The sequence below is a fragment of the Tetrao urogallus genome (genome assembly GCF_951394365.1).
Source record: "Tetrao urogallus genome assembly, chromosome: 2".
Classification (NCBI taxonomy): Eukaryota; Metazoa; Chordata; class Aves; order Galliformes; family Phasianidae; genus Tetrao; species Tetrao urogallus.
In genome coordinates this window covers 87,514,142-87,534,444 of record NC_136814.1, presented here as the reverse complement: position 1 = coordinate 87,534,444, position 20,303 = coordinate 87,514,142, and the positions used below count along the sequence as shown (strand labels likewise).

General features: G+C 34.5%; 1 protein-coding gene across 1 annotated transcript in view; it reads left to right on the top strand.

The window, feature by feature from the left end:
* MCPH1 (microcephalin 1) overlaps nucleotides 1–20,303 on the top strand; it is a gene marked incomplete at its 3' end in the record, with an annotated part of 118,819 nt that overhangs the window by 19,078 nt on the left and 79,438 nt on the right. Inside the window, exons 9-11 of the mRNA XM_079550864.1 lie at nucleotides 9,601–9,638; nucleotides 12,722–12,884; nucleotides 18,806–18,883. Coding sequence (XP_079406990.1) covers nucleotides 9,601–9,638; nucleotides 12,722–12,884; nucleotides 18,806–18,883 — 279 coding nt within the window. The remainder of the gene's footprint in view (nucleotides 1–9,600; nucleotides 9,639–12,721; nucleotides 12,885–18,805; nucleotides 18,884–20,303) is intronic.

Sequence of the window (20,303 nt, the reverse complement as noted above, 5' to 3'; positions counted from 1 at the left end):
AACTCAGCTTTCTGAAAACATGTGGTGGCAGTCATGTCACTGCATTTTTTTTTCATATATGTATAGTAGATCATTCACTATGGCTGTCTCTGAAGAACATTCCATATTTCTTCTTATATTCTTATAAGCTCTTATACTCTTATAAGCTCTTATATTCTTATCGCTCAGTCTGGATAGGAATAAACAAAGTGAGATGACTGGGTCAGCACTGGATCTTAAGTTTAATTTGTCTTCTGAAAGTTATGTTAGAATTAAATGCAAAACTGATAAGCAGGAAAATAAATAGAGTTTTTTTCATCAGTACTATAGTAGCAAGGTGTACAATTAAAATGAATGCTGAATTGTTTAAAAAATGGGTAGTCCTAAGGCACTGAAAGATGTAATGACGTGAAACAAATTGACAGATGTTTCATTGTTCTGTTGGTGGAGTTTTGAAGAGTTTGATCTTTTTTTTTTTTTTAATCCTTTTACTCTGAAGTTGTGAGCAGATGCCATTACCAGGCTGTTCAGCCTTTCAAGCATCTTGAAGATAGAATATTATTTTTCATGGCCCAGTCATCTGCTCCTGTTCAAAATTACAATTTGACTTCCTGCCTGTGTCTTATTGCTTGTTGTTTTTTAAACTGAGCTGTGGATATGTCCCTGTTCATTGCAGGGGAGTTCTACTAGATGGCCTTTAATGGTCCCTTCCAACTCAAACAATTGATTCTATCATTCTGTGAAAGTGTTCACCTTCTTCTTCTAAATACATACAGTCATATCAGTTGTAAAACTAATAAGAATTATATAGAACATATAAATCAACTTCACTCTTCATCTGTGTCCTACGATAAACATTTCAAGAATGTTTCCTCATTAAGCTGGAACACCTGTCCAGAAAAGTTTCATTTCCTGTAACAGAAATCTTATGAAAGCTGCTAAATATGTATCCATAAACAGTCAGTGGCCGTAAGGCTGTCTGTGAGAACGACGCTTGGAGATTTGTTACATTTATTGGCACTCATTCCCTCTTCTGAGTGTTTACACTACGAGAGCATCGCATTGTAGTACTAGTTTTTTGTTTTTTTTAATGAAGGATCCCAACATAACTATCACACAATGAAAAAGAAGAAAAAGCAATAAGAAGTTAATTTTTAGTTGTTACCCTTTTTCAAAGAAGAGTTAAAACTTTGGCTTTACAGAAAGTGGGATGTTTTAATGTTTTTCCTTGCTTTGCTTGTTGCAAAGCCTGCTTTGTGAGGTGTTTGCTGGTAACAAACACTAAGCAGTAACTGAAGAAAATTCATTTCAGTGTTTTCAGATAGCTTCTTTCATATCCATCCATTTCACCGGGTGATTTGATTTGAATGTCTGTGACACAGTAACAAATGCTTTATTTCTTTTTATAAGTGTGCTATTATAATTTTAAAGATTTCCAGTTGCAGTTTGTGCAAATTAATATTGAGACAGTGTTCCTTTTTTCCTGGTTGAAACGCGAGAAGAACTTTACAAAGTGTGTTACATTTAATACACCACTTGACTGCACTGAAAAACAGCACTTGCTATTTTCTCTCCTTCCAGCAATTGTCTGTTAATCTGTATTACACAGTTATTAATGTTCAAGATCTCTTACTCATAATTTATATGCATACGTACATACAAAATTTATAAAGCCAGTATAGGAAATCCCTAGGAAATTCTTATTGAAGAAATTTTAACAGGATAATGTCTTGGAGTGAACTATGCTAGGTATCTACATTTTTATAAGTAACTAAATTACAAAGCTTCTCTGGTACCAGTCAAACTTCTTTCAGGAAGCTTCCTAAAAACAAACCAAACATGATGTGAATTTTTAATAAATATAATCACATTTTTGCAATGGCTGCAGCTTAAACATTATAACACTTTGCCTAGTGTTTGATGAAGTGACAGTGAAGTTAAGTTAGAAAATATTTCCTTTCTGAAGTAAAAATTATGAAATTCTTCTGTTTTGTCTTTTGACAGAAGTCAAAATCAAGAATATCTTTGTTTAGCTGGTTCTTTGTCACAATTTAGATTGCATTCAAATTTCCTTTTCTATCTATACTATTTATATAGACTTGCTTATTTCGCTCTTTAACACTGAAGACTTCTAATCATAGCTACTGAAATTACATAAATTGTAAACTAAGAAAAGCTCTGAAGACAAAGCAGTTTTAATGACAATCCCAGACATGTTAGGGGAAGATAATAAATACTTTTAGGAATCTTTAATGGAACAAGTGTTTTGTTTAAAAAGAAGGAAAAAAAAAGATAACTAACAGTAACAAGAGTTTCTGTGTGTTGTTAACATTGAAGTCTCTAAAGGCGGATTAAAAAACATGTTTTAAAAAATGGTCTGTATGTAGTTCCTCTAAAACTTCCTAGTTTTTAGATCAGTCATTGAGCACAGTTCCAAAACTGACACGCTCAGTCGATCAAGATATATACTCTGATTTAATGCCTGTGAATGTCAGCAGGTGGCTTCCCTGATCCAGAAATGTCAGTGTGTAATACTGGGTTGCAGGGATAGAAGCAGTCCTTTACATACTGTGGTACAGTTTTCGAAGTTTTCATGAAATGAAATGCATAATCGAGGGATAATTATTAAGTATCTTGATGGATAATTAAAATCGCATTTTGTCAGAGAAGGCAGTATGGACTTCATAGAATCTATCTGCAAAAAAAAATAAGAGTTCTTCCATGATAGTCAGGAAACATTGATGGTATGGACCAAATATCTGTCGCTGTAATTTTAGGTGTAACTGTTTTGATCCCAGAATGTTTGATGTTCACAAACTGCCATATATGTCATATATGAAGTAATCCTGAAAGTGCCTGACTAACATTAGCTGATGACAACTGAATAGTTGATTACTGTTTAAATCTAGTTGTCTGCTTGGTGCAGCATAATATTGAAAATAGGAAATAAGATTTTGAGCAATCTGCATTGTGAGACAATACAAAAATAAGAGGATTTAATGTTATGAGTCACATTATCTTTATTGGACTGCCTGAAATAGGCCACTGAATGGAACATTGAAATCCAACAGGAAAGTTTATTTTTACTGATGAGACACAACTTATGATGTTGCTATAACCAAAATGTTGCTATGTTCATTAGTTTGTTTCAAACATTCAGAATTTATAGTAATATTGACATTCAAGAGCAGAATATAAATGAGAAATGTTAGTTATTGTTTCATACAAATGGAATTTGCAGATACTCATTTGGTAAGATTCAAGAGATACAGCTTCCTCTCAACTCAAGTTCAGAGTGTTTCCTGCTTCCTCAGGTACACTTACAGCTACTGTTCACACTTAAAAATTTGCTGTTTAGAAAACTGCAAATGTACCAAGACAATGATATAGGTCATTGTTAACATTGCAATTTGGTAACTGGGAAATTGTTCCACAGTCTTCCATACAAAAAAAAAAAAAAAAAAAAAAAGTGGATATGAGTACGAAAGAGAGCAGAAAATCCTAGAATCACAATTTCTGTGATGTACATCTATGCCATCTCCATACTTTTCCTTAGAAGTCTATGGCATTCTTGAATCTGATGGTGGAAGATGGATTGAAGATGGATAGCTTAGGATGGCTTGACTATCTGAAACAAGTGGGTTACAGTCTTGTCAGCAGAGTATTTACTGAATTTTGCATTCTTAGATCACAACACAAAGCTAAAATTAATCCAGCCTTGATTTTTTTAGGGACTTCACACTGCTGTTCAGGAGTATATTCACCAAAAATCCCAGTCTCCTCGCTGTATGCTTGGCAATCTTCAGAACATAAATCAACCTCACTACGTCAATGATTGCAACGAGTGCAAACTCATTATCTAACAGTTGGATTAAGCAAGATGATTGTTTAATTCTTAAAATATTTCCATCTCTAGAGTCACTACAATGGAACTGTCTCTCTTTGTGCCTAAGTTACTTCTGTCCAGTGTGTGCATGTAGTAAATTGTACATCAAACCACTGGGTTTTTTTCAGTGAAGTAGCCTGTGCAGATACCTCTTCTTCTGATCCATCCATGATGTGTGTCCATTGACCAAAATGGAATAGATGAATGATGAGGGATTAAAATCAGGCCGTTATTTTCTCTGAAGCTACTCTATTGTTGCAGATTGTCTTTGTAACTTGGTTTTTAATCTTGCAGTGAGGGCCCAAAGTATCCCAGCTCAAGATTTTTGTAGTTCTTTTAGTCTGACATATTCAGATATCTGAAGAAATTATTCACTTCATCAGATTTGGTAATGAAAGCTTAAATGACTTTAATGTCTGAACAGACAAAACAGATTTACCCCTGTACTGTACTCCTGTACTTAAATTTTTGTTGAAATTGTTCAGACGGGCACAAAGTATTTTTGTTAAATTTAATGGCAAGGAGCTGCATGAAAGGTTCGTGCTAATTGACTTTGAGATTTCTGGTTGCAGACAAAGGTGTGGGAAGGAGAATCTTTGTTACTCTGCCTTCCCCCTTTGTCTGTCCCTGGAAAGCCTAAATCTCTGGCTTTACCAGATAACCCTATGAAACTGCAAAATGCTGTGAAATCCATCCTTTGTTGAAGAAATGAATACAACGTGGATTTTTTTTGTTTGTTTTGTTTAAAACATGTTAGCTATTACAGATGCATGTAGAAAACAGAAAATATCAGTTAGTTGTAAAGTGTGTCAGCATTAGGGTGAAATCAGTCTGAAGCTGTTGATCAACCTTAATCTTGCCATCAGTATTTCCAGGGTTCTTTGGCATTGAGGGAAACGTAATTCTCAGATATATAATTTCATTTTAATGTTTTCTTGTTATAGTTTACATTGTGTGTGTTGTTTTTTGTGTGGTGGGTTTTTTTTGTTTGTTTGTTTTTGTTTTTGTTTTTTTTTCAACCTTCCTCATAGTAGTTCTGATTTGGTTAATGCTGGTACATTTTTCACATCTCATTAGCACCAAAGCAGAAAGCAGAGGTCTTGCTTTTTAGTCAGGAAATTACAACTGTAACTCAATTTGCAGACAGAGAAAACTGGAAAAATGTCGTTATCAAGAATTGATGATAACTGGAGTAAGGCCAACCAGAAAGTAAATTATAACTTTGAATATTCAATGTTTAAAACTGCCGAATAGAAATAATTCACTATAATTACCAATTATTCTCAGCTGTGAGCCACTATTATATGAATAGAATAAATTAACATAATTTATAGATTGTTTCTAAAAACAGCTTTAAAGTTTTGTATCCTCTCCTTCAAACTTTCCTAGTAAAACAAAAAAAGAATAAGTGAAAATTAACCCAATCCTTGATAATTCACATGCTGCATCTGGCTCTTCTTTGGCTCCTGTACTAGTCAGAGGGAAGAATGTGACTCCTAGAATACAGCTGTTAAGATCAACAGAATGCATAGGAGTTCTGAATCTATTTCAGAACCACCTGATGGAGCTACAATAGCCAAAAAGTAAAAGGCTAGGATGACTACAAAATGCTTGTCATAATGCTCTTGTACTCTCCCTTGCATTATATTTGCATATGAATGCACTTCTTCCCTTTCCCTCACATTCCAAAAGAAGTCGTTTGTCCCTAGCATACTGGCCAAACTATGCATCTTGTTGAGTTCTGAAGTTGAAAGTCTTTTTTTTTCACCCATCACGGTATACATTTGATCTTATTAGAGTATTTCAAGGCCCATTTCTTTCAGAACTTGTCAAAGGTGTAAGAGATTCAGTCTAAGGAATACACGATTCAGAAGTTGTATTTATTCCTTGATGTCCATCCTTGGAAGAAACCAGAGGTCTATGTTCTTGACCCAAACAACTCATGACAGTTTTTGAAAAGCAGGTTGTACAAAACAAGGCTTTTCTCTTATTTTCCTTCGGCTCCAAGAAGCACCTGCTTAAAGTTAGAAAAAGAAAGGAATACATTTTGAGGTTGGATGCTTCTTTTGTGATGTGGGGCAGTTCAGATACAGGATGTATCACGCTGTGTTTCAAGAATTGAAAAAAATAACAAACACTGCTTTCTTTGAGGTATTGAAATGCATGTTATGTATTTAATAGGATGTGGAGAAATCTTGTTGACAGATTCTAAAAAGAAATATTTAATGCAACTGTAGTCTTAAGAAACATATAAAGGAAAGCGGAGGCATGTAAATGTTCTATAGGAGTCTTAATACAGCCTTCATTACAGATCTAAAACACAATCCAGAAATAAATGTGCTCTCATTTAGAAAACAGATGTGCAACTCCTCTTGATTGAGAGAAAAAATGATAAATTTTAAAAGGTCTTATTCATTTAATACCATTTTTTCAGAGTTGTATTAATAATAATCCTGCTTCAAATGTGCATTAGAATACATAGCAATGCTCACCAGATGTCTTTTTGCTAATCAGAAAAGAAAATGCTAACTCAAAACATATTTTGCAATAAAAGAAAAATGTAAAATAAAAACAGGCGCAAGTAGCATTGAAGAAAAATTGCATAGCAAGAGAGGGAAGAAAGCAATTAACTTGAAAAATGTACTACTGAAAATTAAAACAATTTTGCTAAGTTTTCTGTTTGGTAACTGCATACAAGTGTATTAAAGAGAACCGCTTGTCTAATTGAAGCAATAAAACAAAATGTAGAAAATGACCTCCCCTTACTTGCAAAAATACGCAGTTTTGAATGAAGATGAAAAAGTAGTTTGGAAGAAATTAAACTTATCCCAATTTCTACCTCCTGTATGCATGTTTCTGCATTCTTGAATCTTTGAATGGCGCTGATGACACTGACAAAACATCACGCAGAACATTCAGTATACCATCTTGTTTGTTGTGTGATGTAGCATAAAGGCTGCAGTTAAAAAGCAGTGTTTTCAGGGTCATGTCAGGCTGCAGGTTTTCCAAGTTGTGTGGGTACAGTATTTTCACTTCCCTGAAGATAGGTACTAAGGAACTTCTAATGAACATTTGCTCTCTGAAGCTGAAGAAACAGCTGTAGGATCTCAAATTGCTCTGGCCTTGGTTAATGTAGTAAGTCTTTTAACAAGACTTTGTTGCTTTGGCAAAATCAGTAGTCTGATTAATAATCTTTTCATTGTGTTTATTTATTAAACATGAGAAATTTTTCTGCACGTTCTGAACAGGCACATCAGGATCTTGCTGTAGAGCTAATATTACACAAGGACCCCAAGAAACTAGTGCAATTATTTTGTGTGGATTTAATTCCAGACATGAAATCAAAGGAGAACATTGTGGTCATGCTGAAGCATACGTGTTCAGTATTGATTGGGTTTCAACCCAGAAAGAGTGGACAGAGAATACATTGCTTCAAAGCCATGTTCTGTGCCTTTCCAGGATCCCTTACAATTACTGATTCCAGGATCCCTTGAAGTTGTGTAGATCTAACAAAATGTGTTTTGACACTATGAGGTACATCCTCACTACTGTATAGCATAGCTCCACTTGCAGTGCTCCATCCCTGGAGGTGTTCAAGGCCAGACTGGATGGAGTCCTGGGCAGCCTGGTGTAGTATTAAATGGGGAGGTTGGTGGCCTTGCATGTGGCACGGGGTTGGAGATTCATGATCCTTCAGGTCCCTTCCAACCCTGGCCATTCTGTGATTTCAAGCTTTTCAGGCTAGCAGTATGTTAATAATCAGCATTCCAAAAGTACTGAGTAAAATTTATCCCAAATAAGTATTTAAATTTAAAATTTTCATCCTTTCATCATTTGAAGTTTTATTCTGTTCTATAATTGGTTATTTTTGCCTTTTCATAATCAATTTGTCAAATGAACATTTCAGTTCGGAAGTACTGTAGAGCTTACTGTTGAGCCTTTACACTTATTTCTTTACATTTATGTAATACTGTCTGAGCAGTTTTTTTTTATCATGAGTTTTAAAAATATTGAATATGCTGCATAATTTGTTTCTCAATAATTTGTAGTTTCTCAATATTTTATGGGATTTATGGTATTTATCCACTTCACCTACAGGATGATATTAGCATCTATACATTGTATTTGTCATCTTTTTAAGTCATCTTGACCATGTAATGTTTCTGAATAATGTTTTTTGGAATGAAGCAATAGTGCAGAAGTAGAAGAATAGCAGGAAGTTTTTCATCCAGAGGGTGGTGATACACAGGAACAGGTTGCCCAAGGAGGCTATGGATGCCCCATCCTTGGAGGCATTCAAAGCCAGGGCAGCCTGGGCAGCCTGGTCTGGTGGTCGGTGACCCTGCTCATAGCAGGGGGGTTGAAACTAGATGGTCTTTATGGTCCTTTTCAACCCAGGCCATTCTATGATTCTGTAATTCTGTGATATTAGTCTTCAAATGTAATTCCAAAGAATCCATTTGTAAATAAGACAAATTGCTTGAACACTTAAGTGGACAACGACTCTGCACTGATAAGAGAGGATAGATGGTGTTGCATCATAATATCTTCCTCCTTCTGTTCTATGATTCATTGCTGAATTTTTCTCAAGTCATTTTTGAACTGTGCTATCAAATGTAATCTCAATACGTTACAGGAAGCCAGATTTTAGTATATTGGAGTGAGGTTAGAAATGAAAATGAATATTTGTTATGGAGTGGTACCTAGACAAGAAACTTGAAATTCATGGCTTGATTTTTAAGATTAGGAAGAGTTGTTTTGAAATTATTGTAGAAGTCAATTGATATACTTTTTCTACAAAACTAAAATGCTAACATATACATTCTTGTACACATTTATGTAGTTACAGGTAATTCTTAGGCTTTTCTTACAGGATTATGTCATGTTGATCATTTTATGTTTGTCTGATCGTTGTGCTCAGTTTATGTTTCTCTGATACTGGTAAATAATATTCTGTCCTACTTTTGTGCTTGGTGGAGGCCTTATGTTTATTACTGATGATGGAAGGATACCTCTTCTTCTGTTTTCTATAGTACTAACTCATGAAACAATGATTTAAAATCTGTGTGAGACACTCTTTGCACATAAGCTAGGGGATTCTGCTGGGACTATGCTTTCTAAGGTGACTCAGTTTTGCTCTTGTATGCATTTTTGTAATCTTTGCGTGTACCTTGTTAATTATTACTCAGTCAACTTTTATTCGTTAGGCATGATTTAAGAGTGAAATACTGTATATTCTTTAAAATAAGCAAACTCTTATTTCTTCAGTATCTCAGACGGATTTTGTCTTTCTTTCGTAAGAAATGGAAATTATTTTAAATTACAGGGTTTCTTTGTTGTAGTTAAGCTGCCTTTTCATCTCAATCTGATCAAGAAAAGAAGAAAGCAGAAGACAGAAAATACTATTTTGTGTGTGTGTGTGTGTGTGTGTGTGCTGTGCTTGCTGTGCTACTCTTGAAATCTGTCACTTTGTTTTAACTGATGAAAAACTCCATTTTTGCTTTCTCCTACTGGATGCTCTGATACCAGACATTATGAAGGGGTTTCTTTCCTTCCACATCCTTAATGTTTAATATTTCTAGTATATATGTCAGTTAGTACTGCCTCTTCCCAGAATGATACTGTAATTATCAAGTAGTTCAATCCTTTTAGTAGTACAGTTAATCAATTAAGTTTTTTCAAAGTAGAAATGTTTTCAGGCTTTTGATGTTTTCTTGTTTGCTTCATTTTTTTAGCCAACAAGGACACTAGTCATGACGAGCATGTCTTCTGAGTAAGTATTAAAAAGTATTAAGTATTAAAAAGTATTTTTACTTTCTCATTAAGTTTAACTTAAGTTTTTATAATCTTTTCATCTCTATACAAAAAGGAATTTGTCTTTGGGCCATACAATGAAGTACTTCATTCTGTCATGCTGGCTAGAAGTACCTGTGTATATCATTACTGACTACACTTTGTAAGAATGTGTGCGTATCTGTGCTGTTATGGTGCAGACTGGAATAATGTTTCCATTGGCCTGTAGGTGAACTCAGCAGGGCTTCAGAGCAATAAAACCAAAGTCAATCAAATTTTGATTTTTTTTCTCAAAGAACTGTAAGAGTTTTTTGTAGTAAATAGTCTAAGGATGGAGTTCTGAACCTGGCTTTTTCCCCATATGTTGTAACTGCTTAAAAAGACAAAAGAACAAGAAGTCTTAACGATCTGAAACACCAATTTAAAATATTGTCATTCATATCTTCTTTTTTGCTGCTGAAGAAATACCAGTTCTAGGCTTTTCAGCCATTTTGTTTCAAAACATTAGAAGCAACTGCAGCTGTGTGTTTGTGGAAGAGTTAATATTTTTCTGGCAGGCTCTTATCATTCTCTTAAAATTTTTACATCATAAAGACTTCCAAGAAAAACAAAATTATGTATTTTCTACTGTATTTTCCTACAGTTTTTTGAATTATTTTTCAAAAATTAAGGTCTTATTTCTACTACCCACAAATCTCTTTCAGTGCTGAAGTAATTAAGTCATGACAGTTACATAGTAAGCAATCTGAAACAGTACTTAGTGGCTGTCCTCTTAGAAATACTTTGTAAATGGTAGCAATTAACCAGTATGCTACTATAAATGTCAGAAATGTAAAACAGTAATAGTATTTTTCTTGTATTTAATATGAGTTGTTTCTATTAATGCCAAGACTACAAATGCATTTTGCTAATCATGTCATAGAGGATCATTGTGAGGGAGGGAAAGATAATAGCTACAGTCCTGATAAGGATAGTGGAAAACAGGCTGTGATGTACCTTAAAGGAGACCGCAGATCTTGGCAGCTAGGGAAAAAATGTTCTTCTGTTGAAAGAGGTCGTTAATAAGTTACTTCTTTTATGTTGATACATGCTGACTCTTCCTAGAAACAGTGTACTATTTCATAAAATAAAAATGTCTGTTGATTAAAAATTTGCTTTTCTTCAGAACTTTTTCATCAATATTTTGCTTCTGACTGTCCGCAGTTAAAGGGATTAATCATGCTATAGTGAAGGTGAAGGTAAAGGAACTGCTTCTGAAAGAACTAAAAAGCATAAAATAGTCCTCAACAGGACTTGAACTGGCTCAAATCCAGTTCTAATATCCAGTAGCTACAATTACAGAAGTAGTTCATTAGAAATTTTAAGATGCATGAGTTCAGTGGTTTCATGGTATCGGGTTTTGAGAATATTTTCAGTGCTGCTCATTGATACGCAGCCAGTAGCTACCTATTTTTTTGAGTCACAAATTTAGTGAAATTTTGCTGTAATTTTTTCAGCTGACTGAAATACAAGCTGCTGAGTTTTCAGTGCAGTTGATTAAAATACCTTAGATTTGAATAATGTAGAAGAGGATTCTCTCCTCTCACCTAAGAAATTTCATATGGACAAGAAAGAACTGTAGTTTCAGATATTATATGGAGTTGCCTCTGCTGAGCATTTAGCTTAGGCAGAGTTAGCCTCTGTGAGTAGCAGTGTTGCAAAAACTTCACTTGTAGGCACTGTCTAGTTAAAAGTCTTGTAATAGTAAATATTAAACATATAGTCAAGACCAAAATTCACACTTATCAGTGGCAGAAGTTAGGCAGTTAAGTCAGTGGTTCAGTTTTTAACTGTGTCCACATATGCTATCACCATTTCACTTCTGTGAAGTTAATTTTTGACACTCTTTGTTTTTACTGTTCCTTTACTTGCTTAAATTATTCATTCATTTATTTATTTTAAAGAGATTGCTACACTGAAGATGTTTTATTAGAAAAATAAAACCACTGAAGAGGTTTTATTAGAGTTCCTCTAAGTAGCTAGGATATTTGGGGATCTATAACTGAGCTCTTTTTGATAGAGTAAAATGTAGTGAGAATCAAGTAACCCCAGAGGCTTCAGAAGATGTTCTGACTGTTCTCATTATACCTGTTTTTAACCTCAGTGTTTTACCTGTGACTTTGTTCAAGGTTGAGCTAAATTGTTTTATTTTATGTAGTAAGTTATAGACAATTTCAGTAAGTCAAAGGGGGGAAAAGGGAGGGCACTGGCATTGGGCTTTCCTGTATTATTTATAACAACAATCTTTAGTTAAATTGTTCTGATTAAATTGTTCCTATGCAACAGCTTTTTTCTGGGGATACCAAGAGCTCATTGTTTTCATGATGAGGTATTATGTGCCTCAGTGTAACCTACATGTTAGAGAACTCAACCTAGCATTCCAGTTTTAGGTGGCCATTCTCTATTTTTTTATATGGCAGTCCATGTGGAGGTAAATTTATTTAAAGATAAGTGATTTTTACAATTGAAACACTGACTCAGACATAAAGATATTAAGCCAGAACTTTAAGACTTCTCTCTAAAGTTAACATACAACTTTATTTGAATAATGAAAATATGGTACTTCCAAATGACATCCTTTGAAGAGTGCTGCATCCAACTGTTTACATTTCTTAGGAATACTTCTTTTTTTTTTTTTTCTTTAAAGTACAACAGAAACAATCAAGAATGAGCCTCTGTTGTACTAGGCATTATACACAAACAGTATGTTAGATAATTCCTGACTCAAAAAAGCTTCTATTTAAACAAGCAAGATAGATATGGGGTATAAAAGAGCTTTGATATGCAAGTAGATATGATTGTGTGCTGACAGAAAAGGGTCTGTTTGGACTCTGTGGAAGGGCTAACAAATTTTTGTCTAGCAAATGGGTCAAGTCTGAGTGAGGGAAGGATAAGAAGGGATTAGTGAAAAAAGACAAGGTACAAATGTAAGAAAATCTGGGATAATTTGTATGTGAATGTTTGCTTCCACAATCCTACCTATCCACTCAACATTGTATCTTTTTGTCTTTGTGCTCTTTTTAGGAAACAAAGTGTAGTAATTCAGGTGGTGAATAAACTGGGAGACTTCATGTTCTCAGACGATGTATGTGAAACAACAAGTCACGTAGTTACAGGGAGTCCTCGTCGTACCTTGAATGTTATGCTGGGAATTGCTCGTGGGTGTTGGATTGTTTCTTATGAATGGGTAAGAAATACATTCGAATTTTACTGCAAAATAAATTATGCTTATTTTGTATAGCTGGAATGTCAACCATATTTTTGTCCATGCTGTGCACAATGTTGCAATGTTCAGATACTCAGGCTTGGAGTTAGCTGAATTTGGGAAAATTTGGTTTTTTTTAAAGCTCTGTGTTACTATGGATGTTGTCTTTCAGTATTCAATCTGACCAGAATATTCCTGTGTTGTACCTCAATGTTTATTTTAGAAATGCTTGAAATCTCTCCATCCAATGGTACATGCATTATTTTTGGACTGATTAAAGGCTAAACAAAGCATTTTGACTCAATGTTAGCCAAGTCACATTATTCAGTTGGAACTTTTTATATGCTGATTTAATATGATTCTGTTTTGTTCTTAAATGTGTATTGTGTTCAACATTGGTAAACATGAAGAAGAATTTTTAGGTATTTTCCTGCATGATGAAAACCATTTAATAATAAGGAAAGCTTGTATATGAGTAATTTGGAGGCTGTATAGTTTACAAAAATGATTCCCAGATATCCACATCAAAGAATCACCGCATAACCTCAAATTTTTTTCTGGACTGCCATGTCTTTACGTGTTACTGGTAACTGTTTCTGTAAATAGAAGATAACTGTGAATTTCCGTGCTGCTTTGGCAGAGATACAGTTACATACACTTTTTTCATAGCAGCCCATATGTTGCCATGTTTTAGGCTGATGATCAAAATAGTGTTGATTACACATCACTGTTTTAGCTGTTCCTTAACAATACTTGCACAGCATCAAGACCTTCTCTTTTTCTGTCATTACCACCAACAAGTAGATTGGGAGAGGACACAGCCAGGATAGCTGATCCAACCTGACCAAAGGGATAGTCTTATATTATAGTCATATAATGTCATACTCAGCTATAAAATAAAGAGGAAGCTTTCCTAAAGCATCCATTGCTTGAAGACTGACTGGGTATCAATTATCTGGTGGGAATGATTACATCATATTTGCATATTTTTTGTTTATTTTTTAAATTTTATTTTATTTTATTTTTAATTATTTGCATATTTGCATATGGGGGTTGTACTTGGGTTTTTTTTTGTCTTTTTTTTTTTCTTTTCTTTTTCTTGCTTTTGCCCTTCTAACTCTCTCTCCCATCCTGTTTTTGGGTTGGAGAGAGTTGAACAGCATCTAGGTGGGAGCTTTGATCCAGGATCAAACCACCTCAGAGATCAACTGCAAGATAATTAATTTGACATCACAGATGACAGACTTTCACTTTTCCTCATATTTTCAGAGCTTCAAAATATAACTGTTGGAAATAGATATTCATCTACAGTAAGGGATTGTAGAATAACTAATTTCTTTGTTCCTTTTTTTTCAATAAATACTTTAAAATCATAATATGTATGTAGTTATTTAAAGAAGCTGTTGTGATATCCTTTGTAGTTTTCAGAAGTTCTTGGTGATTGACTTTCCTTAGAATAAAGGATATTGCATGTTTGATCACTCTAGTTAGCTAGTAATGTGCCTTTATGTCTGAAAAAGACCAGTAGCATCTTTGTCTGCTTCATCGTATCTGTGCAAAGGGGTTCAGTTAGACAATCTGGTAAATAAATGTCGTATGACATATGAGCACTTTTATTTCTGATTATGTTGCCTTCCAGGGAGCTTACTACTTGAAGGGAGCTTACAAGCAGAAGGAGGACTGACTTTTTACATGGTTTGATGGGTATAGGACAAGGGAGACTAGCTTAATGGTTTTAAACTAGAAGGAAGTAGGTATAGGTTAGATGTTAGGAGGAAATTTTTTACTCACAGGTTGCCCAGAAGGGTTGTAGCTGCCCCATTTCTGGAGGCATTCCAAGCCAGGTTGGATAGGATCCTGGTAGCAGCCTTTCAATATCTAAAGGGGAGCTACAGGAAAGAAGGGGACAAACTCTTTAGCAGGGCCTGTGGTGACAGAACAAGGGGAAACAGCTTCAAGGTAAGGGAGGGTAGATTCAGGTTGGATATAATGAAAAAATCTTTTACAATGAGGGTGCTGAGGTACTGGAACAGATTGCCTAGAGTTGTGGTTGATGCTCCATCCCTAGAGACATTCAAGGCAAGGCTGGATAACGCCCTGTGCAACCTGACCTAGCTGTGGTGTCCCTGTTCATTGCAGAGGAGTTGACCCTCAGAGGTCCCTTCCAACTCTAAGAAATCTATGATTCTATAATTCTAAGTCAGAAGCAAACTTTCAGTGACTTAAAATGGAGAATTATTGCTTTTGTATTCCTGAAAACTGAATGTTACTGTTAGTGCTGACCTAATTATTTACTGCAGAGTCTGTTCATGAATCTGTATCTGTATCTGATTTACTTTTTTATCTAGGAAAGTAGATATGATGCCTTTGTACTCAATTCCAGAGCCACGATAGACGAGCATTAATCCCTATTCTGTTGAGATAAACAAAATTGATCTCTAAACAAAATTCTGTAAATACTACAAGGATTGATGGAGGTTATTACTGCAAAATTGGCCTGGAAAATAAAATGGGATTACTTAATCATAATTAATCTTTTGGGGTTGTTTACTCTATTTTTGTTTTCTGTCAGTTACTCATAGTATAAACATCATTTCAGTACTATACAGACATGATGTACACATTATAGAGCTTGGTACATCTGTTGCAACTTGAGATTACTTATGAAGAAATTGTTTTCATGCAGGCATGTCTCAAAGAATTGTGTTAAAATTTCCAGTTCTCTTGGTTCAGTTCAAGTTGATCATGAAACGAAATGGCTTAGATTAACCAGTCTGTTTGCAATAAGTATATACAGCTCTAAGTATAAAGCTAACAGATTTCAATATTCTCATTGTAAATTATGAGTATTAGTTGTGAAAAAGTATACGTAAGTGCAACTTAAATTTTATATCTTATAATGTTACAGTCTTAACTGAATGTTTTTAAATAAATGTACTTTTCTTGGCTAAATAGAATAATGCATTATTATATTTCAAATTACTTTATAAATCCTTGACTTGCTGATCTACTCAACTCATTTTTAGGTTTGGGATGCTATAATGGCGATAGAAATTATTTTCACCTTTTGCAGCTGTTGCATTTTCAAATATTTGGTTGTGAGTTTTCTGAAAGTAAACATAATATCATTTTGATTTTTGTAATAGTGAAGTTTAACAGTGAGAATAAATGAAGATGCACACTTTATTCCACGGTTGTCTGCAAAATTGAACACCTCTGCTCCCCACACAAGTAAAACACTTTTCCATATCACACAAAGACTAGCTTTTGTAGCAGTTTTTTTAAGAGGTTGCGGGTTCCCCTGTGTAGTGGAAATGCTAAGTCATGTCCTGAACCAGTGTTGATTCCCACCTGGTGGGAAGGCAGGGCCAACCCAGGGGAATTCAGGTGTATATAACACACCTGACTGACCGGAAGGGGTGAAACTAGGATCCACACCTTCCCAGACCTCACTTTAGAGTTGGCTTTGGAGGTATAGGTATCTTCCTGGGATCCTTGCAAACTTGAGGCCTTCTGATAGTAAGCAGATTCTTTCCTTTGTTCTTTCCTGTGTTCATACAGCTGTTGCATTTGAGCAAGTCCTCTCTTGCTGCAGTGTAGGACCTTGCTGTTCTTCTGTCATTGCTGCTTTTCCATCATGAGATGTCCTGAAAGTTGTCAAGCATAAACTACTTTAGACTGCAAACTACACAATTTGTTTCTGAAAGCATTAAGATCACTTTCTAAATTCAGTTTGCAACTTGCCTCTAGTAGTACCACAATTTGGGTAAAATAGCTCTTTACAAGAAAGTCACAAGCCTAATTATATGTTGGGAAACAAAATTTGCATTACTACCTAACAATCAGTCTGCTTAGCTTAAAGTCTCATTTTGTGAGCTGTAATACTCTAAAGTATAACATGTATCATGCCAACTTTTGTCCAAGTGGAACATCTCATAGCACATATTTTTTTGAAATAAAATGTTATATTTTCATTGGAAACAAATAATATATGGATTTGCATGGCATTTTATTCCAAAAGAATTTTTTTTAAAAAAAAAAGGGGGGGGGGGGGGGCAGGGGAAGTTACAGTTATTTGTGAATCAAGCATAGGAGAAATTCCACCTATTGATGAAATTAGATTTGTTCTAAGATGAATAATGGCAACAATTTGATGATGCGTGGCTGTGCTAACAGTAAGAAATAGACTTAATCTGTTTGAAATGACTGGAGAATTATTATGCAAATGGGAAATGATCCCAAGCACATGGATTTACTTTCTCATGAAAATCCATGTACCCTATTTTTTCGGTATTTATATATTTCTTGTTAACATAATGCTACTTGTTGCTGTAGGAGCAGTAGGTATTAAGTAGTTACATTTTTAAAGTTGAATGTATAGATTGTCATTGGTGGATCGTAATTTTTTTTTACTTGTAATTAAGGCTTGCCAAATGGTAACTACAGAAATGGTATTGGGAAATAAGAGTATCTGTAAAAGGGTAAGGTTCTTGAATCGTGTGATAGGGAACAATTTCGCAAAGAATTTAGTGGTCTTTTACACATATGGGAAGCTCTGTGGCATCAGTTCTTGCTGAAAAAGCCACTGAGGAAAATAAAATTTTCCACCAGCGTGCCCTCTAGAATTTAGGTAATCCAGAAATCAGTAGGAAAACACCATTGATATGACATCAAGGCAAACCCATGGTAGGAACCTCTATCTTTTCCTGTAAGGATAGTCCTCTTAACAATGGAAGGGTAGTCACTGAACACTCCTTGCAAGATTTTTGAAATTAAAATCTGCAACCCAAAATTATATATTTTTTAAAAAAATCACTGAAAAAAAAATCAACGTAAAAAAAAGCTTTTACAAAAAAAAAAAAAAAATTATTTCAGTGATTGAAAACAACCATTTTAAGCAGCTGGTAAAAGATACCTAGAATGAGATCACAGTTCAACTACTATATTCACTTGCTCATCATCTCAGTAGAGAAACTTTCTACACAAGCAAGAAGGAGTCCCAAGGTAGATAAAAAAAAATGTCCCTGCATAGATTAAGTATTCATTAAGTATTAAGTATTTTTTAAGTTATCCATCTTGTGATGGCCCTGATTAAGAACAGAAGTCTGAAACTTGTCCAAAGAGTTAGGATCACAAATCTTTCAGGGTCACATTCACCCAGCATTTCAGAGCTCAGAGTCAAATGCAAACGATTGTGTATTTTCCAGACAGTCAGTACTCTGTGATGGTAGGAACCTTTTTATTTGCAGTCTATAATGTACAGCTGGCAAAGGAAGTTAGCAAAGAGAAAGTCAGCTTTTCTTCTTTTCAGGCTGAAAAGAATGTTGTGTAATCCTGGTCAGTAGTAGGAGTTGATATTGGACATCTTCAGTTATGATCTAGATGATGGATGGAGGGAAGCCTCAGTAAACTTGCAGATAATACAAAGCAAGGAAGAGTGTTTGATATACTCTAAGAGTGTGCCCATTCAGAACAACCATGACAGGCTGGAGAAATGAAGCAACAGGGAGGCCCCATGATGTTCAGTAATCAATTGAATCAAGAGAACATAACTCATATTATATGGGAAATGTTGACATTCTTCCCTTTTGACTTCCTGTTTCAAATCTTTATTCTGATGTGATATATAATAATGCAAAAAGTTGACTCTTCTAATAAATATCCTTGCAAGGTATTGAAGTGTAATGTGGCTATACATAGAAATATGACAGGTATTTTCATCATTTGATTTATTCATACTTTGAGATTGCTTGATTTTACAGAGAATCATTTTATTTTAATAAAAAAAAAAAATCAAGCTATCTATTGTAACTGCATTATTAGTTTTAATTTCTTTAATAAACTCAAATGGTTTGCTTTTTTAGAAATTATAGATTTTCTACTTATTATTTGATTTATGTTAGGTTCTGAGTTCTTTGGAATTTGGGCACTGGATCTCGGAGGAACCATATGAACTTTCTTCCAACTTCCCAGCTGCTCCTGTAAGTTTAATTGCCCTTTAAGCTTGTTAACATTCTTTTGTTTCTCTGAGAAATGATTTGCCCTGTACACAGGTTTTGTGAGTGAAAATGGCATATAGAAAAAAAAAAAACCAAACTGTTAAAGAAAATGCCGTAAGGAGTTATTTTCTACATTGTCTTGTACTTTTTGAAGTGTGTACAACCACTAACTTCTAGAGAATTCTGCAAAACCTTTGGTATGCATAGAAAATATAAAAGATTGATTCACCAATTAAAAATTGAATCAATTTGCTTCTTTCTTAAGTACAAATGCACTTTAATTTGTGGCTTATTTGATTACTATCTTCACTTGAATGAGATACTGGAGAGAGATGTTATTGCCTTATGAGATGTCTCAGGTCATGGTGTCAATGTTTTCAGTCCGGAAATGACTTTGAGGATCTAAAATTACTGTAGGCTTCTAAAACTTTTTTTTCCTGTCTTTAATTCTCACAATACTGTGTTACAAACTAATGCAAAAGTGTTTTTGTTGAAGTGTGGTGTATCTGTGCAGCTCTAAGTGTATCTGCACATGTTGTAGTGGATTAGCCACTACTTTAATTTTGGATATAAAATATTCTAGCAGGTTAGTAGTTGATTGCTGTAAGTTTGTCAAAAAGTTTTCACATTTTCTATTACACTGTTGCAGCTAGATAAATATTTTCTTATCTGCTACTTGTTTCTCAAAGTTTCTAACAGTCTTTGAAGAAAGAACATTTAATTGAGGTTGAATTTTATTACTACCATAGTTGTATTGACTGCTAAGGAGTTATTTTAAATGTTCTTTCTAAATCTGTATATTTTTGTAAACTTATGTGTTCAAGGTGAAGTCTTTATTTCATGATTTTAAGCTCTAAGTTCTCAAAGTGTAGGGAATATGTAATAGTTTTCCTGAAATAAGCCCAAAGAAATTAATCATCGATTACAATTTTGTGTATTTTTCTGAAGAATTCAGTTTTTATATAGCAAATACATGAATGGCAGTGTTTAATGTGAAGAATATATTAGCATGTTCTTTTCCTTTTTTTTCTGCATTTGTACAAAAAAAAAACCCAACACTATTTCAGGCCAAGCTGCTTTGAGTTTTCTGTTTCTTCTCAGACCACCTTGTCTCCTAAGTATGTTATCAGTAACAACTTGCACGGCATTCTTTGGAAGTGATTCCAGCTGGTGTCAGTTTCTAGATTCTGTTTACAGTTTTTATTCCCAATGCAGAACTTCAGAAGGGTGGAGAGATGGTGAGGAGATAAAATTGAAGGAGGTATGCATTGCTTTTTTGCAGGGTGCTTTTGTTGAGGAACAAAGTTGGTGTTGAAAGTCATACTTCCATCACCTTCCCAGTCATTCCTTTCTTGAGTCATTCTGGAGTCCAACTGTAATAGATACCTTATATTTAAAGATA